The sequence below is a fragment of the Scyliorhinus canicula genome, chromosome 1, assembly GCF_902713615.1.
Source record: "Scyliorhinus canicula chromosome 1, sScyCan1.1, whole genome shotgun sequence".
NCBI lineage: Eukaryota > Metazoa > Chordata > Chondrichthyes > Carcharhiniformes > Scyliorhinidae > Scyliorhinus > Scyliorhinus canicula.
In genome coordinates, this window is record NC_052146.1 from 42410587 (window position 1) to 42434467 (window position 23881).

General features: G+C 45.3%; 1 protein-coding gene across 2 annotated transcripts in view; it reads left to right on the top strand.

Moving 5' to 3' along the window:
* Positions 1 to 23881, top strand: part of cfap251 (cilia and flagella associated protein 251) — a 135863-nt gene that overhangs the window by 95361 nt on the left and 16621 nt on the right. For both annotated transcript variants that reach the window (XR_005459784.1, XM_038789752.1), the window contains exons 16-19: positions 848 to 962; positions 4193 to 4356; positions 5324 to 5414; positions 14417 to 14560. Coding sequence is in view for 1 of the 2 variants with exons in the window: in XM_038789752.1 (XP_038645680.1) it covers positions 848 to 962; positions 4193 to 4356; positions 5324 to 5414; positions 14417 to 14560 (514 nt within the window). In the remaining variant the exon portion in view is untranslated. The remainder of the gene's footprint in view (positions 1 to 847; positions 963 to 4192; positions 4357 to 5323; positions 5415 to 14416; positions 14561 to 23881) is intronic.

Here is a 23881-nt window from a genome sequence, read left to right on the forward strand (position 1 = left end):
TTTCTGGCTATATTTTTTCAATACCATTGTACTCTTTTCATATGATCAGCTTTCAAATACCTCCTTTCCAGATTGAAAAATCTTAGTGTCTCTAGTATTTCCCCATTTCTATGACCTCTAAAAATAGGGATTATCCTTGTGGCTTTTCTTTTTTTGAGTTGTTTGTACTTAACGTTTTCTTCATCTGCAGCTGTATAAATTTAGAGAACCCAATTTTTCCCCCCCCAATTAAGGGGCAGTTTAGCGTAGCTAATCCACCTACCCCACACATCTTTGGGTTATGGAGGTGAGACCCACGCAGACATGATGGCGCAGTGCTTACCACTGTACCACCATGCCACCCAGCTGTGCTTTATTTTTAGATATCTCTTTGCTCTTCTAATAACTCTTTGAAAAATGTTTGTGTGCCTTCATATATTAACCCTGGCGAACTTAACCTTTTACTCTTGCGAGATCTGAAGAGGTCAGCTTTTATCTTTATTTCACATCATTCCTTTTTAAAAAATGTTTCCAATTAAGGGTCAATTTAGTGTGGCCTATCACCTACCCTGCAAATTTTAGGGTTACGGGGGCGAGATTCACGCAAACACGGGGAAAATGTGCAAACTCCACACAGATAGTGACCTGCGGCCGGGATCAAACTCAGGTCCTCGGAGCCATGAGGCAGCAGTGCTAACCACTGTGCTGTCGTGCTGCCTGTACCACCATGCCACCCATATTTCACATCATTCCTGTTTATCCTGAGCTTGATTTCAAACTGACTTAAACAACATTGAAGACATTTGAACTCTTGTTTTTGAAGACACCTTTTATTGTTGTATGTTTACATTGTTTCTTTTCTCTCTAGGAAGACAGTATTAGGCCCAATTTATGGGTCCCCTGTTCGGAAGATAGAAGTTCTCCCTTTCTCAAATGACAGTGAAGTTAAAAAGTGTTATTTAGCCTATATCACAGATAACAAGGTACGCATTCATTAACAAAGTATCTGCACCAAAAGACAATAATGTTGTGATTTTGTTCTCAGTTTTTACTATTTTGTATGATAAACTATTTGTCATATTCTTTTGAGTTTAATTGTTTGTTTCCAAAAATAATTCTTCAAAGACTTTTATAATGGCTCAGTGAATAAATGTGCTCTTTGGAAATGTGGGGCAGAACCTTCCATTCTGGAGACTAAGTACGCTAATGGGGGTGGAAGTTGTGGTGGTATGATTAGCATAGCTGCCTGCCATTGGTGCAGAACACCGGTTTACCATTGGCCCTGGTCGGTCATGTGCCTCTTGACCGGTTGGTTGAGACCAGTCATGTGACGGCTCCCCGATTGGTCGAGAGGCTGAGTTAACCCGCCTCCGGGGCGGGGTATAAATACCCAGTACTCCTGGCGGTCGTCCTTCTACTGTTATCGACCGCAGGGCTAACATCTAGTAGATTAAAGCCATACTTTTGTTCAGCAACTCGTCTCGCGTTCAATTGATGGTACATCAGAAGTCAACATGGCTTCTGCTGGACAGCAGGGTGGCAGAAAAACGTGAGATCTGCACTGATCAGTTCATTAATTGTGCATCCATCAAATCCTGTGCGGGACAGGCAGGAGATGGCCTATCCTGCCATTTACCTTTTAGGCTCCAATGTCTGGGCACCATATATATATTTTTTAATTTAGACTTATCATTTTTACGGTTTATGCAACAAACTTTCAAAACACAAACTGATACAGTACAGAACAATTGTTTCTGCAAACAAAAGAACAGAGAGAGGCAGGATAATTTCAGAAATATGATCCTTAAGAACTGTTGCCTCTAATTACACAATGGGTCAGTCAGAAGATATTAAAGCCAAACAAAAATGTTTCAGTGACATAACAGGATGCATACCTTTTTGTATAGCAAAATCAAGACTTACAACATGACTCATGGAAAACATTGCTGGAGCAGGTCAGACAGAGCAGAGCCTTTAAATTTGAGACGAGGTCCCAGACTTTACAGAATATTAGAACGGAGTACAGAAGTCAGGAATTCTATAGGAATACAATCCATAGCTATTTTATGCCAGTTTTGAACCAAAGGATTCTTGTAACTAATCGAGGAGCAGAGTATATTCTTCTGAGCTGCAAAAGTTTGGATATTATACAGCCTTTTCTCATTAGCGTCAATAATTCACCTTTCTGGAAGATCCAGAACTAGGAATAAAGGATCAAATTCCAAGATCATGCCAAATAGCCTCTCAAGCTCCTTAACTACACTAGTCCAATAGGATTTAATCTTGACACAGTGTATGTAATCACCTTCTACTGCCAGGCATTTTAGGCACACGGGGAAACAGCAGGATCAAACCTGTCTCTCAAACTCGGTGTATTGTGCAAACTTGAACTGAGTCTCTCTCACTTTGTTACATACCAAACTTCTATTGGCATAATCCCATATACTACCCATGTCTCCTCATCAATGTTGGTTGCCAAGTCTCTTTCCCAAGACTGCAAGGTACCCAAAAACCCCACATAGGATCAAGAACATAAGGTATCATAAACTTGCTAATGAACTCCTGATTATTGTTGTTTTCCCTGGGAATGTGAAGTGTGTAGCCACCTAAAATGGACACTGGGCTAACAAGATGGAGAATCGCTAAGACTGCAGGGAAAAAGCAGTTTTGCCAAGGCAGCAGTCTGCAAAGACTCATTAGCATTTTGCAAGCAGCAAAACTAGTTTCTGGCCAGGTGGAAGATCTCAAACCAAAGGTGATAATAGCAAAACGCTTTGCATACTAATGAGGCAGTCCAGATCTAGGCACACACAATGGCAACATTTGGGTTTGAATAAGATACTTTAAGTGGATGTCCAGACAGAGCGGCACCAGAAGTATCCACTATAGAAACCGCCCCCGCCATCAAGAAAGACCCTCACATTGGAGGAATTCAAAAGATATCGATTGGGAGTGATCCAATCGATACCTGAAGGTAAAGCCCGCCCCGGAAAGGCACGGACATTGGGGACCCCTATAAAAGATAGACCCCCACCCATGGTCCTGTCTGTTGTTTCGTGCTCCGGCTTTGACCAAGAACTCCAACCTGTATCCTGACTCCAGCCGTTGAGCACCAGCCGCCGAACCGTAAGTGACCATACGACGCTCGCTACGCGAACCAGGCCCACTAGACCCCCAGCGACCAGCACGCTCTCTGAAGGTTGCAGACCAAGATCGGAACGAAGGCCTCGCTCCCTGACCTTGCCTGTTCCTGTTTAGTTAAGTATTCTGATCGCTTAGTTTAGTCATAGCTTAGTCCCTTAGCGTGTGCATGCGTATTTATTATAATTGTATAATAAATATTGATCGTTTGGAACTTACTAACCGGTTTATCGTTTTATTACTTTGAACCTGACCTTGGAATATTTGTGAGGTGTCTATACGGCATCTGGCGACTCCTGAGCTGAAAATACATACATAGAGCCTAGTAGTGTTAAGCACACGGCCTTTAAACGGAGGCGTGTTAATACACTCCAATAAACGCGTATTACACCCATAGTAAAACGTGCAACAAGTGATAGTAGGATTGTGTATAATGGTGATTGTTGTCATGGCTGCTGTTTGCCTTCTAATCTCATACGAAGAATGATCTTCCTGTTTTAAAATACCAGCGAGGTGCCCTTGTCCATTGGACTGTTCAGTACCACCACTCCCCAAGAACATAACTGTTGGGGGCGGGGAGGATTAAAGCAGTAAAGGAAAATCAACCCGAGTGTGAAAGACAACTAAATCTAACGCAATAATTGAAATGACCCAATGAATTGAATCTATGTTTAATTAAAATGCTGATAATTCAGTTCGCTTGAAAAAGGACGTATCTGTATTAATGTATAGTGGTACAAGTTGCTGATTAATATTCTACTGTTAAAAATAATTGTCTGGCATTTCCACAGAGATATTATAGTGGGAGATTTGTGAGACATTCAGATAAATGGCTTAAATAATTAGAAAGGGTCATTTACGCAGTTTCTTAGGGTTTGCCACTAGTCTTTAGATGGCAAGAGACTGGGAAGACCCTATGAACCAATGGGTTTGAAGAGAATAAGTTGAACATAATTTATTTTTGGAATGTGAGTTTGGCAATGTAGTGGATCAATGTAAAGGTGTGATGCTCTACTGATATGAGTATTTGCACCCAGGGATTCTAAAACTCTTGCCCCCTGTTATTACCTAGGTGGGTTTACAAACTCTGCCATTGGATGGAAATCCCCACAAGTCCTGTGCAGTTATCTGCCATGGAACAATGGTGTCCAATATTGCCTGTTCATATGATGGTTCTTACATATTCACTGCAGGAGGAGATGATTGTACTGTGCATATGTGGAAAGTTGACCTGATGTAAGTACACAGTTGATACGTTTTCAAGGAAAATTGTCCTCAATTGTAGCATTTTGATGATTTGTACTTGTACTGCATATTTGATTTGTACAGGTGGAATTTTATGGTGCCGACGCAGCGGTAGTGGGGCTGGAAAATGGCGAGAGCCATTCAAAACTCTGAATAAATTTGGCAGGAAGCTGGAGTGGCTGTAGAATTCTGTCCCTAGTTGCTATTTCTGGAAACCTTTTGCTACCTGAATATCTTTGTGAAGCATACTTGTCTAGAAAAGCAACTAAAAGGGACGGCACGGTGGCCCAGTTGTTAGCACTGCGCTGCTGAAGACCCGGGTCCGATGCCAGCCCTCACTGTCTGTGTGGAGTGTGCACATTCTCCCAGTGTCTGCGTGGGTTTCGCCCCCACGACCCAAAGATGTGCAGGTTAGGTGGATTGGCCACACTAAATTGCCCCTGGATTGGAAAAAACGAATTGGGTACTAGAAATTAAAAAAGAGAGGAAAAACCACCAGGAAATTTTATTTTTGAGGCCACTAACTACTTTACTATAATTAAATATACTGTCGCTACTGTCTTATTATAATTTGTCTCATTAGAATGGTAAATACAGTAGCACAATGGTTAGCACTGTTGTTTCACAGTGCCAGGGACCCACGTTTGATTGGTTACTGTCGATTGGTTACGGTTTGGGTTACTGTCTGTGCAGACACTGCACGTTCTCCCCGTATCTGCATAAGTTTCTTCTGAGTGCTCCGGTTTCCTCCCACAAGTCACGAAAGACATGCTTTAGGTGAATTGGAGATTCTGAATTCACCCTCAGTATATCCGAATACGCGCCGTAGTGTGGCGACTTGGGGATTTGACAGTAACTTCACTGCAACGTTATTTTAAGCCTACTTGTGATACTAATAAAGATTATTATTATTAAATGTTGAGTTAAGAAACAAATGACTTATTTTCTGATATTAAAGGGCACATGAGACAGTAACTACACTTGGAGGAGAGGATTTGATCCCATTTTATGGTTTATTGGACGGTGGGAGAGATGGAGAATTATTCAAGGTAATGATATTTCTGGATTTCTCTAGATTTATTTAATTAGTGTAATGGGCAATTTACACCTCTAATAGTCTTGTCATTTTCTCGGTTTTGTATACTGATAATTAAAATAAGAATTTTACATTTCTTTCAAATTCTAATAATGAAATAATTTATAAATGCTGTATTGTGTAAAGGAAAAATTGTGCTACTCAGCTACCTTACTAATCTACATATTTGATGGAACAAGTAAAGAACCAAAAGATGAGATTGGAGGAAGTTTAAATGGGAATAACAGAATCACCACCTAAGGCTCCTGTCCCAAAATGGGGCAAAGCTTAAGGTCTGAGGAAAGGTATGGTACAAGGAAAGTATTTTCCCCAGGGATCAGTGTTAACGATCGCTGGTTTTCTTAATCCAAATTAATGACCTAGGCTGGGTGGTTCGTCTGGTCCTGCCGAAAGTCAATGTACATTTGACTGGGCCAGCGAATCTCCCATGGTGAGTCCCACCATGACAGGGCCAGAAAATCCCAGCCCTATACTTGGGGTACAGGACATCATTTCAAAATTTGCATCTTTTGTTTCTTTGTTTGTCCTTTTATCATCTCTTTTTACCTTCCATATTATTCCGTTTTGTCTCCTGCCTTCCACATTGATGTTCCTGTTTGTTCTATTCTTCCCTCCCCCTCTCCCTGTTTTGCTGAAAAATTGTTATATCACAAGGCATTCCCCATTCTTATGAAAGTTTACTGACCTGAAACATTGGGTGGGATTTAATGCTTCCCCAGAGACTGACTGGGAGCAGTGTATTCAGGCAGGAAGGTTGAGACCCCTGTTGCTGACTGCCACCAATTAAGTCCAGGGCCAAGGATGGTCGCGGAAGGCCTTCTTGCCCAGTGACCACTTATGGGCCAAAGCCAGCTGCTGCTGGTATTTAACCAGTGGGCCATGGGGGCCCACTGTCCGTGTAGAGTTTGCACATTCTCCCCGTGTCTGCGTGGGTCTCACCCCCACAACCCAACGATGTACAGGGTCGGTGGATTGGCCACTTTAAGTTGCCACTTGATTGGAAAAAATAAATAAATAATTAAAGTCCTACCTCCGCCATCACACCGGTCCTCAATTCTGGCTAACCTGACACCCTGGATGTTTCAACTTAGGGGCAGGGCTCCAATTCCACATTTAAATTTGCCAATATAGTGATTTTAAAAAGGCCCCCAAAAACCCACCAACTTGGGGCAGGACCGGAACATGTGTCCATGGTTCGCAGGCCCTCTCCAGCACTGCTCACACCTATCCTCAACCCGCTCGAAAAAATGACTCATTGTGGCCTTGGTGAGAAGTGCCCAAAATACCACCTTGAGTTGTATCAAACTTAACCTCGCACAGGATGACGTAGCAATCACACTACAGAGAGACTCACTCCATACCTCCTGCTCCAAAATAGGATTCAGCTCCTCCTCCACCTAGTCTTCCCCTCCTCCACCGAGACCTGCTCCTCCATGATCCCTCCGTACATCCTGGACATGCTGCCCGCCTCCGTACCCACACAGGAAACAACCCTTTTCAGCAAAGTGGATAGCGGTGTCTCTGGGAAAATCGAAACAGCTCGCTGGACCCAATCACGCACCTGAAAGTACCTGAACATATCCACCCCACCAAGGGTGCCCTCTCCCTCAGCTCCTCCCAGTCAGCAAACACTCCAAAAGTAAATCCTTCATCCGCCATTCCGTAAACCTAACATCGGCCCAATTCGGGGCATACACTTTGACTAGCACCACTGTCTTCCCCTCCAGTGTACCCGCAACCATCACATAATGACCCTCCCAGTCCACCACCACCGTCCCCACCAGAAAGCGAACCCAAGGAAGGCAAAGATAAATGGTTCTTACAAATAGGACCTAACAGCAAAGTCGTGGAAAGTTTAAAATGCTGACAAAATTGTTTCCATATTTTCAAAGTAGAAATCATAGTGGGGTTTGACGTGTATGTAGAAAGGGCAAAGGGTAGCTGGGCACAAATTAAGGCAGGAAGAGAGGATGAGCAGAAGGAGTGTGCTTCCATAAGACACCAGTTTCAACTTGGATCATGACACCATAGTAAAATCGAAATATAGTACAGTAGATTAGGAAGAGCGAGTCCACCTACCCATCTCCGTCTTTAAGGTATCCTCTGCAGGCTCTAGTTCTAGCTGCCCAGACAAAGGTTGATATCAGCTTGTTAACCAAAACAGAAACGATTTTGGTAGAAAAATAATGAGACATTGGAAAAGAAACAAGGATCTAGGCAAAATGTTCAATTTCATGGATTAGCTGGCAGAATAAGCAAACAAAAAGTGCAAGGAAAAGTCTGAACCAGACTCCAAGAGTAACAATCATAGAATTTACAGTGCAGGAGGCCATTTGGCCCATTGGGTCTGCACTGGCCCTTGGAAAGAGCACCCCACTTAAGCCCACACCTCCACCCCAAGCCCGTAACCCAGTAACCCCACCTAACCTTTTTGGACACTAAGGGCAATTTATCATGGCCAATCCACCTAACCTGCGCATCTTTGGACTGTGGGAGGAAACCGGAGCACTTGGAGGAAACCTACGCAGACACGGGGAGAATGTGCAGACTGCGCACAGACAGTGACCCAAGCCGGGAATCGAACCTGGGACCCTGGAGCTTGAAGCAACTGTGTTAACCACTGTGCTACCGTGCTGCCCCGCTGTTTATATTTCCAAGCATTTGTTTTGCTAGTTGGGGCTAATGTGAATGTTTGGCTGAGTGTCAAAAGCTCCAGAACCATTTGTCTCAGCAGAAAGCGGTGTTCACAGTTTTAGTGATAGTTTTGTGTGGCTATTAAAGGGTTCTCATTCATTCACCATATCAAAGACAAAGTGTTTGTGGTTACAACAGATTGACCACGTGAGGGGAATAACATTTTTTGAATGCTTTTTTTATTTTGTTCTAAAACACTTGAATGACAGTTCTATCAGATTGTTAAAAGTTAAACAAGACTTTGAACAATGCCACTCAGCCTTAAATCTCAAAGTGGTCAGTGAAAAGCAAACGATTGTGCTGTTACTAAATTGGGCTGGAACACAGCCTATAGGATTGTATTATTCATTCCACTTTGAAAATGAAGTTTAAAAAAAATAAGTCTGATGTGGTCATGGAAATTTAAAAAAAATTATTGTGACCTTAAAAGAAATGAAAAGCTCAGTAAGCAACTGTAAAAGCAACAAATAGAAATGCTAGAAGATCCTAGTAATATATCCCGTGCGAGCAAATAATCTAAAAATAGAAGTGCTGAAATGTTGAATTGGCAAAATAAAATAAATTTTGCCTCTGTTGAAGCTGTGGTGCAACAAAAAATTCATCATGCTAAAAAAGACCAATCTGCGCAAGTGCACCGGAAAAAAAACACGCGCTTCAGAAGTCAGACATCTCAGACATGCGCAGTTAAAGGAAAAAACGCGCGATTCGGAAGATGACCGTTCTGCGCAGAAGAGTGCGCATGCACACTTGAAACAAGAGTGCACTCCAGACGAGGATCGATTTGCACATGTGCAATGAAAGTTTACGCATGATGTCACGAATGTGATGATGTGTATGCATTGTGGCCATGTCCATTTAAAGAAAAAATGCCTGGCAATCGGAAAACTATGTTTAAACTGCAACAAACTGAATAATTTTGCTTCGTAATGCAGAACAGGGATGAAATGTCATCGAACAGCTGGACAAGAAGTTTTCAGCTTGAAAAAAGAAGAAAATTTTAACAAATCTAAAAACAAAGAAGATAAACTCAACATCACAGAAGATGAAATAGATTTGGAAGATATATTCTCTATGGATATAATTGAAAGTGTGGGCAAAGGTACACAGGAAATTTCGGAAGCTAAAAAACCAAACCCAATCAAAATTGTTCCAAATCTCGACGAATGGACAATTCCAGTGATGCTGAACGCCACATTAATCTGACAAATGAACAACCAGAAAAAGACTATGAAAGTCTTTCCACTGTATTTGCCAGTAAGGACAACAGGGAATAAATAGATACTGAGCAACAAAAAGAACAGTATGACGGTCTATCCACTTTATTTGCGACGAGTGGCAAAGTGATCACAAATAGCATATAAACTGTGCAGGACAAAAGCGAGACTGATAGATCTCAACTGGACTGTACAAAGGCTGACAATCAGAGTGCAACAATGAACAGATCAAGTGAGAGCACATCAATCGTGAACAGCCAACAAGAAAATGAAGACAACTTGGACAAGTCGACTCCAGATGAGGAGCACCAAGAAATCACAGATAAATCAGAACATTCAACAGGAACTAAGATCATGAAGTGCAGCGAAACATCAGATAATACAAAGGACACTGTTACTAACAAGTTTTAAAATGAATCCGCTAAGCAAAAAGGAACGGATCTTGAGCACACAAAGAGCAACTCCATAACAACAGACTGTACACAAGGTATGTCTGTGAAACCGAAGGACAACCGAACAGCATAGTCCAATGCAATGACAAAAAAGTGTTTGAACTTGCAGTCACACTTGACAGACCATACAGTATGGAAAGCAATCCAGATGGCAACAGAACAAGGGACTGCAGGACAGTGTGTGAAACATAGCTACAGGTAGAGGTAACACGGACAAAGGCGTGCGTAGACAATACAAAATTCACACATAATGGCACCAATGTCAGGAAGAACATGATATTGTATAGACAAAAAAGAAATCATGTCAACAAATTTAATGAGTTGATATTTGCTCAAAGACCAGAAATGAAACAGGTTTTGAAGACAAAGGAAACACGAAAGCAACATCACAAGCACAGAAAGAAACCACGTCAGACAACAAACATGGTTCAACCATTCAAACATTTGATCAATTTGGATTGATGACTTGTTAGCACTGTAATACACTACCACACCGAAGACTGAGTGCATTCTCAAATTTTTGGACTGTAAAAAACAAAATTTGAGCAGTTTAAACAATTGCTAACTAGTAAACAATTGCTAACTAGTACCCAAATGCTTGTGATGAACAGGCAATGATTTTGATATAGGTTTGTAACAATCTCCAATTATCTTGTGGACAAGAAACAGGAAGGGTAATAGTATGGCATGTATAGTTATTAGTAATACAACAGGTTAATGCATTTATGATTAATACTGCATGACATAAGAATCAAAGGAAAATGTCTTAATTTTTCTTTAGAAGGAAAGGGGATGTAATAGTATCATAAATGAAGGCAATGCAAAAGTTAATGAAATGTATACAGACAGCCACTAGAGGGAGCTAGTCCCATAAGTATACAAGGGATGGGGCTAAGCCTTGTGAGATAGAAGAACAGAAGAGTCAGAAAGAAGATAATGAAGCATGAGAGAGCAGTTGTATACTTGAGAGTTCTGCAGTTAGAGATACGTTGTTTAATATAGAAACCTTCTACTTTAGGAATGTGAATGAATCATAGTAAGTAGTGTAATAAATGTATAGTTTTGTTTGTTAACCAAGCTTCTTGTTATTTGTTCAACACTACGCATCCACGCCATCCAGGTAATGCAAAACAAAGAACACACACCAGCTCGAAAGATACCCTTTAGTAGTGTGGACGACTTTAGGCTATTTAAGGGGCTCTATCACCAGGGCAATGAGCAGTGGTTAGAGAGGACATCCATCCTGAATCAGGGGAAGCATTCTGAATTCTTTGTCTCTCCTGGTTACATAGTTAAGAGTTTATATAACATATTTCACATCTTCAGTGCATCTCAAAACACTTCATAGTCCCCAAATATATATTGAAATATGTTCACTTTTATAGAGATGTGTTTTATATAGGGAGCAGTCGTCTGATAAATAACCCGTTGATCTGGATTTTTTTGTGGTGATGTTTGAGGGTAAATGTTATAATGTAAAAAAAGATTCCCTGCTTTTCGTTCAAAAACTTTCCCTGCTTTTCGTTCAAAAACTATTGATGGTTATTTTATGTCCACCCGAATAAACATAATGGATGGCTATATTTAGTGCTCCGATAGTTTGTTGACCGCAGAAGGCTGACTTTCCGGAACAGTATTGTAATTCCACAAATCTGTGGGACTACACCACCATCAGGATAAGGAACTCAGCTTTAGGAATGTAAATGCAGCGAGTTGGAGTACAGGCCTAGATTCCCTGTGATCCAAACTACAGAAGTACTACTGTAAATGTAAAAGTACCTTCAGATCGAATCTGAATTCTGGAATAGCCACACATTCCCACCATCGTCCCCAGATCAGCCAAACTATTGGGGTTAACTAACGACTAGTTGACTGATCATCTCTAAATTGACAGGGTTTGGAGATAAAGACAGTCACAGCATATTGGTTCAAGACCATAAAGGAAGATAAGTGGAGCCCGGAGAACAATATTTAATTTCCGTGTTCACTAGATTGAGAAAGAGAGTGGCACAATAATTCTGTGGCACAATCTGTTGGCCATTCAATAGTGCCATAGTTAAGGGCCCAGCGCCCCACATGGAGGTTGGACGGTGCCTTACTAGCTGACAAGGCCTTCAGCGAAAGGATAGCGCGGGCCATAGCAGAGTACACGGAAAACAACCAAAACGGGGAGGTCTCATCCTCCACGTTCTGGGAAGGGCTTAAGGCCGTACTAAGAGGGGAAATCACTGCCTTCAAAGCGCAAAGAGATAGGGAGGAAAGGGTGGCTAGGCAGAAGCTGGTCGACTCCATACTGGAGGTAGACCGTAAATACTCCGAGGCCCCGACCATAGAGCTCCGGGCGGAGAGAAAAGAACTACAAAGGAACTTTGACCTGCTCTCCACCAGGAAAGCAGTGCACCAACTCCGCCAGGCGCGTGGGACCCTGTACGAACACGGAGACAAAGCCAGCCGCCTGTTGGCACACCAGCTGAGAAAGCAGGCAGCCACCAGAGAAATTGCGCAAATCAGGGGTACCAGAGGCACGTTGGAAACAGAACCAGAGAGGATTAACAAAACCTTCAAGGCCTTCTACCAAGAGCTGTACACCTCAGAGCCCCCAACAGGGAAGGCTGGGATGAACCGGTTCCTTGATGGACTGGACATACCAGTCGTGGGAGAGGGCAGAAAACGGGACCTGGAAGCACCACTAGCACTGGGAGAGATCATGGACAGCATTAGCTCCATGCAGACGGGGAAGGCGCCGGGACCGGACGGATTCCCGGCGGACTTCTACAAAACATTTGCGACAGCGCTGGCCCCGCACCTGCGGGAGATGTTCACAGACTCACTAGCCAGGGCACACTGCCACCCACGTTAGCACAGGCCTCAATCTCGCTGATACCTAAGAAAGACAAAGACCCAAAGGAATGTGGGTCATACAGACCCATATCTCTGCTGAACGCAGACGCCAAAATACTGGCCAAAATCCTAGCCAAAAGGCTAGAAGACTGTGTACCTGAGGTGGTCACAGAGGACCAGACGTGCTTCGTCAAAGGTAGACAGCTTACCTCGAACATCAGGCGCCTGCTGAACGTGATAATGACCCCCTCCGGGGAGAGAACACAAGAGGTGATCGTCTCCCTGGACGAAGAAAAGGCCTTCGACAGAGTCGAATGGAAATACCTCATAGAGGTACTGGAGTGGTTCGGGCTTGGAACAGGGTTCACCGCTTGGGTAAAGCTCCTATACAACGCTCCCATGGCGAGTGTACGGACCAACAATACCAACTCCCAATACTTCCAGCTGCACAGGGGCACCAGACAAGGATGCCCACTGTCCCTGCTGCTGTTCGCACTAGCAATCGAACCGCTAGCAATCGCGCTCAGGGCAGCAAAAAATTGGAGGGGGATCCGAAGGGGAGGCAGAGAGCACAGAGTCTCACTCTATGCAGATGATCTGCTCCTCTACATCTCGGACCCACAAAGCAGCATGGACGGAATCATCGCGCTCCTTAAAGAGTTTGGAGCCTTCTCGGGCTACAAACTCATCATGAGCAAAAGCGAGATCTTCCCAGTACACCCGCAAGGGGGGGGGGGGGGCAGCACTGAAGTGGCTGCCGTTCAAACAAGCCCGACACAAATTCCGCTACCTGGGGATCCAAATAGCCCATGACTGGAAAGGGATCCACAAATGGAACCTCACCAGCCTGACGGAGGAAGTAAAAAAGGACCTGCAAAGATGGAATACACTCCCACTCTCCCTCGCGGGGAGAGTCCAGACGATCAAAATGAACGTACTGCCCAGGTTCCTCTTCCTGTTTAGATCCATTCCGACCTACATCTCCAAGGCCTTTTTCAAAGTGCTGGTCAAACTTATAATGGCGTTCGTATGGGGAGGTAAAAATGCTAGGATCCCAAAGAAGGTCCTACAAAAAACAAAATCCGGGGGGGGCTAGCCCTCCTGAATCTACAATTCTACCACTGGGCGGCAACAGCCGAGCGAGTAAGGGGATGGATCCAGGAGCCAGAAGCCGAGTGGGTGCGGGTGGAGGAGGCCTCCTGCATGGGGACCTCCCTCCGGGACAGTGGTGCTTATGGGGGTTTGATGGCTAGCCAAGGCCCAAAACCAAACTGTAAATAAATGCCTGTAAACATGTGCCTCGGCCATATTGGGGAATGTAAAATATGTAAGCCAGCTAAAGGGGGCGGCCACAGTTGTTATTACGAAGATGCTTACCTGTAAATATACATGTTAATTTTTGCGTGTTTTTTTTTCTCTCTAATAAGTTATTTGTTCAATATAAAATATGAAAACTCAATAAAAACATTTAAAAAAAAATAGTGCCATAGTTTAATGTATTTGTGCCTTATTAACATAACAAAAAAACTATTAACATAATAATTTCTATCTCTGCCACTTCATCGTGGCATTGTTCCGAGGCTCACCCAAGTAAGAGATATAGCAAACTCTTATTGAGCATAGCGTGTCAGCTGCAATTCAATTTAATTCAAAACATATGAAGAAAGTGAAATTACATGTACTATATTAGTCTCCTGTCACACTTTCTTTTGGTTCCAATCAATTCATATTTTCTATTTTGATGCCCTATAAAGGAAATGGAGAACTATTTCTACTATTCACAGCTGCGTTTCCAACATGTCAGTACAATGGAGCCAAGAGAGGTGTCAACTCATATTCCAATACAGGAAATTCCATTTGTGATGAGAGCACTGGGGTTCTATCCTACAGAGAAAGAGGTACATTGTTTATGCTCACATCTGCAAAAATATCTTTCACTTTCTCTAATATGTGCTGGTGTACAATAGCTTGGTAGACATGGCATTGAAGGCAGCCTTCCATCTTTGAGATGATGGTTCACGCTGTGGTGGTTGGTTTATTGTTAAACATTGTCTGAGGCGGCTCAGTCTCTGCTGCATAAACACAGTATACACTATCTAATACAATGTTATCTAGATATATGTATATTTTAATCTTTTTTATTCCAAACACAATCAGTAACATACTCATACAACCCAATATAAACATTATTCAAACAGTTTGTCAATTTCTACCACTTTTCTCCCCTAAACTATCCCAACACCTGTTCCCCTGCCAACCACACACCCCCCCCCCCCCCCCCCACCCGCTGGCGACAAATTGATCTTCAAATAAGGACACCTGTACATAAAACCCTTCTTTCAACCCCAAGAGTGAACTTGTACTTCTTCAACTTTAAAAATTAATATAAATCCCCCAGCCACGCCAAGACCCCCGGCGGAACTGCTGACCTGCAATTCAATAAGATTTGCTGCCGGGCAATCAGAGGCAAAGGCCACGACATCGGCCCATCCCCTCCAGTAGCTCTGGTAAATACAAAACCCCAAAAATTGCCACCAAAGGGCATTGAGAAATCCTCACCCCCCCCCCCCCCCCCCCCCCCCCCACTATCTCTGACAGGGTCTCACAAACTGCTGCCCAGAAACCCTGCCAACTTTGTGCACCCCCAGAACAAATGAGCGTGGTTTGCAGCCCCCCTCCCACATCTCTCGCATACATTCTCCACCTCCAGGAAAACCCAACTCATATGGGCCCTGTGCATTACCTTGAACTGCATAAGGCTCATCCTAGCACAGGATGAGGTCAAATTGATCTGGTGCATTATTTCACTCCAGGCCCCCCAACTAAGCTCAATCCCCAGTTTCCCCTCCCATTTTCGTTTTATCCCCTTGACTGGCACCTTTTCCGTCTCCACAAACCAGCCGTAAATATCCCCAATCCATCCCTCCCCCAGCTAATCCAGAATTAACAACTTATCTAACAGCATGAGCGTTGACACCTGAAGGAATTGGGACCGGTTCTGGGGGAGGTGGGACCAGCACAAACGGGACGGTCTGCACCTGGGCAGGACTGGGACCGGTGTTTTCTAGAGCTGTTGGGGAGGGTTTAAACTAATGTGGCAGGGGGATGGGAACCAATGCAGGAAGTTGGAAGGTAGTTAAACAGGGACAGAAGCAAAAGGAAGTAAGGGGAAAAGTGCAAGGCAGAGAAGACATAGTCAAAAATCTAAAAGGGCGATAGTACAAGGTACAGTGACTGAGGGGAGCTCAGTGAATAGGCCCAGTAATAACAAAAGGAATAAAACTGGAGATGTTAAGATTCAAAACAGAGGTAAAAAAACCAACATAAGTGTACTTTACCTGAATGCTCGTAGTATTCGGAATAAAGTAAATGTGTTGATGGCACAAATCATCGTAAATGACTATGATTTAGTGGCCATTACTGAAACATGGTTAAAGGATGGTCACGACTGGGAGTTAAATATCCGAGGGTATCAAACTATTCGGAAGGACAGAGTGGATGGTAAGGGAGGTGGTGTTGCTCTGTTATTTAAGGATGACATCCGGGCAATAGTAAGGGATGACATCGGTGCTATGGAGGATAAGGTTGAATCCATTTGGGTGGAAATCAGGAATAGTAAGGCGAAAAAGTCACTGATAGGAGTAGTCTATCGGCCACCAAATAGTCACGATATGGTGGGGAGGCAATAAACAAAGAAATAACTGATGCATGTAGAAATGGTACAGCAGTTATCATGGGGGATTTTAATCTACATGTCGATTGGTTTAACCAGGTTGGTCAAGGCAACCTTGAGGAGGAGTTTATAGAATGTATCCCCGAGTTTCCTAGAACAGTATGTAATGGAACCTACGAGGGAACAAGCGGTCCTAGATCTTGTCCTGTGTAATGAGACAGGATTGATTCATGATCTCATAGTTAGGGATCCTTCGGAAGGAGCGATCACAATATGGTGGAATTTAAAATACAGATGGAGGGTGAGAAAGTAAAATCAAATACTAGTGTTTTGTGTTTAAACAAAGGAGATTACAAGGGGATGAGAGAAGAACTAGCTAAGGTAGACTGGGAGCTAAGACTTTATGGTGGAACAGTTGAGGAACAGTGGAGAACCTTCCAAGCGATTTTTCAGTGCTCAGCAAAGGTTTATACCAACAAAAAGGAAGGACGGAAGAAAGAGGGAAAATCGACCGTGGATATCTAAGGAAATAAGGGAGAGTATCAAATTGAAGGAAAAAGCATATAAAGTGGCAAAGATTGCTGGGAGATTAGAGGACTGGGAAATCTTTAGGGGGCAACAGAAAGTTACTAAAAAAAGCTATAAAGAAGAGTAAGATAGAGTATGAGAGTAAACTTGCTCAGAATATAAAAACAGACAGTAAAAGTTTTTACAAATATATAAGACAAAAAAGAGTGGCTAAGGTAAATATTGGTCCTTTAGAGGATGAGAAGGGAGTTTTAATAATGGGAAATGAGGAAATGGCTGAGGAACTGAACAGGTTTTTTGGGTCGGTCTTCACAGTGGAAGATACAAATAACATGCCAGCGACTGATAGAAATGAGGCTATGACAGGTGAGGACCTTGAGAGGATTGTTATCACTAAGGAGGGAGTGATGGGCAAGCTAATGGGGCTAAAGGTAGACAAGTCTCCTGGCCCTGATGGAATGCATCCCAGAGTGCTAAAAGAGATGGCTAGGGAAATTGAAGATGCACTAGTGATAATTTACCGAAATTCACTAGACTCTGGGGTGGTCCCGGTGGATTGGAAATTAGCAAACATGACGCCACTGTTTAAAAAAGGAGGTAGGCAGAAAGCAGGAAATTATAGGCCAGTGAGCTTAACTTCGGTAGTAGGGAAGATGCTGGAATCTATCATCAAGGAAGAAATTGCGAGGCATCTGGATAGAAATTGTCCCATTGGGCAGACGCAGCATGGGTTCGTAAAGGGCAGGTCATGCCTAACTAATTTAGTGGAATTTTTTGAGGACATTACCAGTGCAGTAGATAACGGGGAGCCGATGGATGTGGTATATCTGGATTTCCAGAAAGCCTTTGACAAGGTGCCACACAAAAGGTTGCTGCATAAGATAAAGATGCATGGCATTATGGGTAAAGTAGTAGCATGGATAGAGGATTGGTTAATTAATAGAAAGCAAAGAGTTGGGATAAATGGGTGTTTCTCTGGTTGGCAATCAGTAGCTAGTGGTGTCCCTCAGGGATCCACGTTGGGCCCACAATTGTTCACAATTTACATAGATGATTTGGAGTTGGGGACCAAGGGCAATGTGTCCAAGTTTGCAGATGACACTAAGATGAGTGGTAAAGCGAAAAGTGCAGAGGATACTGGAAGTCTGCAGAGGGATTTGGATAGGTTAAGTGAATGGGCTAGGGTCTGGCAGATGGAATACAATGTTGACAAATGTGAGGTTATCCATTTTGGTAGGAATAACAGCAAACGGGATTATTATTTAAACAATAAAATATTAAAGCATGCCGCTGTTCAGAGACTTGGGTGTGCTAGTGCATGAGTCACAGAAGGTTGGTTTACAAGTGCAACAGGTGATTAAGAAGGCAAATGGAATTTTGTCCTTCATTGCTAGAGGGATGGAGTTTAAGACTAGGGAGGTTATGTTGCAATTGTATAAGGTGTTAGTGCGGCCACACCTGGAGTATTGTGTTCAGTTTTGGTCTCCTTACTTGAGAAAGGACGTACTGGCGCTGGAGGGTGTGCAGAGGAGATTCACTAGGTTAATCCCAGAGCTGAAGGGGTTGGATTATGAGGAGAGGTTGAGTAGACTGGGACTGTACTCGTTGGAATTTAGAAGGATGAGGGGGGATCTTATAGAAACATTTAAAATTATGAAGGGAATAGATGGGATAGATGCGGGCAGGTTGTTTCCACTGGCGGGTGACAGCAGAACTAGGGGACATAGCCTCAAAATAAGGGGAAGTAGATTTAGGACTGAGTTTAGGAGGAACTTCTTCACCCAAAGGGTTGTGAATCTATGGAATTCCTTGCCCAGTGAAGCAGTTGAGGCTCCTTCATTACGTGTTTTTAAGGTAAAGATAGATAGTTTTTTGAAGAATGAAGGGATTAAGGGTTATGGTGTTCGGGCCGGAAAGTGGAGCTGAGTCCACAAAAGATCAGCCATGATCTAATTGAATGGCGGAGCAGGCTCGAGGGGCCAGATGGCCTACTCCTGCTCCTAGTTCTTATGTTCTTATGTTCTTATAATGAGGGCAGCTCCTTGCAAGCAAAATCCCGGACCTGAAAACACCTAAATTTGCTCCACCGTGGCAATTCAAACTTTTCCTGCAATTCCTCTTGCCTCGCAAATCTCCCTTCCACGAACAGGTCCCTAACCTGTACCAACTCCCATACATCGCATCCATCCCTTCTGATATAAACCTGTGGTTCCCACATATTGGGGCCAGGACTTCCGCCCTATATCAAAGTGCCGCCTCAACTGATTCCAAATGTTGAGAGATGATACAACGATGGGACTACTCGTATGCCTACCCGGAGAAAACGGGAAAGGGGCCGTCATCAGGGCTGTCAAGCTTGTCCCCACACGAGGCCTCCTCCACCTGCACCTACTCTTTTCCCCGCTGTTACCAGACTCCTAAACGTCTGATGGACTTATGGACTGATCTGATCTCTTCACACATCTTCTCTACTGAGCAGTACTACACTCTGTATGCTTCACCTGATGCTATGTCTATGTAATTACATTGTGTATTTTATGTTTGCTCTATTGTGTATTTTCTTTTCATGTATGGAATCATCTGTCGGAGCTGCACGCAGAACAATACTTTTCACTGTACCTCGGTACACATGACACTAAACCAATTCAATCCCTCTCCCCATCATTATCTTGCCTTCTCCACGCTTGCCACCCAATGATAGTTCAGCAGGTTTGGGAGCCCTAACCACCCCACCCGCCAACCTCTCTGCAAAAAGGTCCTCCGAATCCTAGGCGTCTTGCCTGCCCGAACAAGTTCTGAAATGAATTTATCCGTTCTCTGGAAAAAAGACTTAGGACGGACTATTGGAAAGGACTGAAAAATACAGGCCACGATTCTCCTCACCCGCAAATTTTTTTCTTTTAGTCAAATTTGTTTTTTTAGTACATATATATATATATAAATATATATATATGTTTTTTTTTTACACAATTAAGGGGCAATTTAGCATGTCCAATCCACCTACCCTGCACATCTTTGGGTTGTGGGAGGGGCAGCACGGTGGCGCAGTGGGTTAGCCCTGCAGCCTCACGGCGCCAAGGTCCCAGGTTTGATCCCGGTTCTGGGTCACTGTCCGTGTGGAGTTTGCACATTCTCCCCGTGTTTGCGTGGGTTTCGCCCCCACAACCCAAAGATGTGCAGGGTAGGTGGATTGACCACGCTAAATTGCCCCTTATTAATTGGGTACACTAAATTTATTTTTAAAAAATAAAAAAATCTTTGGGTTGTGGGAGTTAGTCCCAGGAAAACACAGGGAGAATGTGCAAACTCCACATGGACAGTGGCTGGGATTGAACCCGGGGTCCTCAGCACCATGAGGAAGCAGTGCTAACTGCGCCACCATGCCGCCTTCTCCCAGAGAATTTGTAAATTAATTTGTGGCGGGTTTTTCAAGGGGTTTCCCAGCCAGCGAGTATTTCACCGCTATTCAATGACACTTCGTCACTTTTTTGCGCCCTGGGGAGTTTCTCACCGGTTTAGCCCAATGTAGGGCATGGTTCTCCGGCCTTGTTATACTCTCGCTCAAGTGAAATGAGTCCGGTGAATAATGGGAGAGGCCAAAATCGAAAACCGCACCAAGCACCAAACAGCTTGCGATGCAACCGGTCCGCTCCCATAGGCAAAACTGGGATCTCGCCGTAGCGTGGTGAGAAACCAATTATAACCATTTAAGATCTATTTCCACACAATTAACGGGAGTCACCCCATATCCAACGGCCTCCTGTCATTCAGTGACCTCCCTAGCAAGTGGTCACGCTGGCGTCGATTAATACTCCTATTGAAAAAAGTGAACCTGGCAGAAGGGCTTCTGTGGGAAGCAGAGGAGGTGAGTGGGCATCTTTGCTCACAGGCAAAGAGCCCGGGGGTGTTGGGCAAGCTGCCCCTGTGTTTGGTGGGGGATGGGGGACCCTCTGCAGGGGTGGGCCACCATAGGAGGGAGGGGGAGATCTGGAGGGGCAACCATTCACGGACCACGATGCCAACCCCTAAATCATGTGTACCCATTCCGGGGAAACCCTTGTCCCTGCCCATCTGCCCCATTGACCACCCATAACCCCCGACAATAGCTGAGGCCTCTGGCCATGCGGCTAAAGGCTATTGCTAATAGTGAATTGCCAATCGTGGTTAAGTGATCACTTCACACACCCAAGTGGATTCCCGTAGGTAGGCAGCCTATGTAGCATGTGGGTGTCATTGCCTAGAGTCCCAATCACACTTGATGCATGGACACTGTGCCTGAACACTGCGGGAGGCAACACCACACGCGCAGCAGGCTACATCCGAACACCCAGGGAATGGGACACAATTTTGGGGAATTGTCCACACCAGAGGATGGGTGGGTGCCACTGGGAGGGGGGTGGTGCCTCGAGAGATGGGCCAAGGGCTTGGAGGTCAGCCCGCTTTGCAGAAGAAAGTGATGAGGTAAGCATAATGGTTGCGCACAAGGGTGCCATCCCCACCTTCCCAACCCCCATCCTACCACCCCACCTCCAGTGCCCTCAGTGATCCTCGATCTGCTTCGGCTTCCAAGCCTAGGTGTCTCCTCAACATGCACATCAAAGGTGGAGACAACCAGCTGCTTACCTCAACCTGTGGCCTTCGATGGCTCTGGCGGGCGTCGTCTGGCGGCTCTGAGGTCGGAGGCACCGGCGCACTTGTTGGCGGAACATACACAACCATGCCGCCCTGTGTGCTGACTGAGACGTGGCCTCATCAGAGGGGTGAACTCGGGGAAGCTGGTGCCCACCGTCGCCTCTCCATGGGCCGGTTGGCACTCACGCTCTCTCCTCCCGCTCAGTGCCCATCGGGCCCTGGGGCTACTTTGGGATGGAGGGGCAACTAATTCAAGCCCCGGCAGCCCCTGCATCATTTGGCTCTGCCAGCTTCCCAAGGTCTGCATCATTGTGTCGACGACCTTGGCAATGCTTCTCAGTGACTAGGGCATGCACTGTAGTGCCTCGGCAATGCCCACCTGCAACTGGGACAAGCTTTGCATCGCCTTGGCCATTCCCATGTGAGAGTAGGACATGTCCCGCAGAACCTCATCAAGGTCAGCCTGGTACTGGGTGACATCCCCAGCAAGGCAAACATTCGGCCGAGACCCTCAGCCATGGCCGTCACCGAATAGGTGACGCCTTGGACACCTTCACTAATGGTGCCGATGTCATGCACCAGACTCTCCACTGCGGACCCCACCCTAGCAGTGTTGGCCTCAGTTCAACGTACTGCAGGCGACATCTCCTGTGCCCGTAACCTCAGGAACTCCTCCAAGCGGAGTGACGCTGACATCTCCCTCTGAATGTCCTGGGCTACTCCATATTGTCTCCATCAGCTCTGGGTAACTCTGTTCCACAGGCTCAGCATCAGGCTGGGACCCAGCTGGGTCCTGGGATCCAGCAGACCTCTGACTAATGTCTCGCCTGAGGGTTCCTGCCTCGACCTGATATGCATCAGCAACTGTGCGATGCTCACCAGATTTTGCCCCCAAAGCCTGTCCACTAATGTTTCCCACCAAGGTGTGTGTATCTGTGCTGGTGGAGGGTGGGAATGACAGCTGTGCCACGACTATTACGGTGGCATCCCTGGAGATCTCCTCTGAGGTGATCTTCTCAGAGTCAGGGGAGGGGGCCACCCGGGATAGGCCGGCAGCATCGGCTGGAGGACCTCCAGGAGAATGGACATGTGGTCAATGGGAGGGATGGGTCAGTCAGTCAGTAAGGCAATAACAACTTATGTTTTACAGGTCCCCAGGCGGAGCCCGTTGGTTCCTCACTTCTGCGCCGTCCGCCAGCCTCCACCTGAGTGACCGCTCTGTCCTCGGCCACACTGGTCACCTCCAGGGCAGGCCCCTCAAAGGTGTTGAACATTCTTAGGCATGTCACTCCACCGTCAGTCTGGGTCCTCCCCCGGCGATTATGGGAGCACTTTTCCCGAGGAGAATTACTAGCCACACGCATGGTTCACAGTGGAGGGAGGGGAGTGTGAAGGGAAGGTTGGGGAGGGATTGAAGGGGGAGGGTGTAGAGGGAGGGTAAGGTGTCGCGTGGAGAGTTGGGGGTTGGATGCTTCCGTAAGGACGGAAATGTCTCGGGTGGGGGTGGGGGGGGTGGCGTTGTTGGTGTTTACTCACTCGTGCTGCCCAGTGTAGGTCGTTGACCTTTTTTCCGGCACTGGAGGCCAGTCCTCCTGGTCACACTCCCGGCACTCACAGCCACCACCACCTTATCGCAGGCAGCACTGGCTGCCCTATGGCTAACCCTCCTGGACCCTCGGGGGAAACAAACATCAAATCTAGCACCCGGTCCAGCCTCAAGTGCCCAAGCAGTTCAACCGATAAATCAAGCTTTGCAATTGCTGTCTATTCTTTAGAGTTATCACTCTGCAAGGATCTGGCACATTTAACATGGGACACGCTATAAATTGGATTGCTAATTGTTTTATTTTTATTTTTAGATTTACAGTACCCAATTCATTTTTTTCCAATTAAGGGGCAATTTAGCGCCAATCCACCTACTCTGCAGATCTTTGGGCTGTGGGGATGAGACCCACAGATTCGAGGAGAATGTGCAAACTCCACACAAACAGTGACCTGGGGGCAGGATCATATCCGGGTCCGCGGTACCGTCAGGCAGCAGTGCTAACCACAAACCCAACTCTGAGGAAGTGCAACTCAAGTGCTGCTCGACCTTGTTAGCTGGGGGCTGGCGAGTGCGATGCCGGTGAATCGGCGGGCGAGCCTTCATTTGCGGTGAGAAGTCCGTGGGGCCTCATTAAGTGGACCAATTAGCATTGAATAATGTTGCTGGCTTCGCTGGGCCGAACGCTGGGAAATCCGCTGTAATTCCCGCTTGCGACAACACAGAAATCTTTTCAGAGAATTGCGCCCTTAGAATTTTTTTAGCACTGGGGAGCTGAACTCGGAGATCGGGCCGCCATTTTGAAAAGGTGTCCCTATCTCTAAGGGAACCTGTCCCCACAGC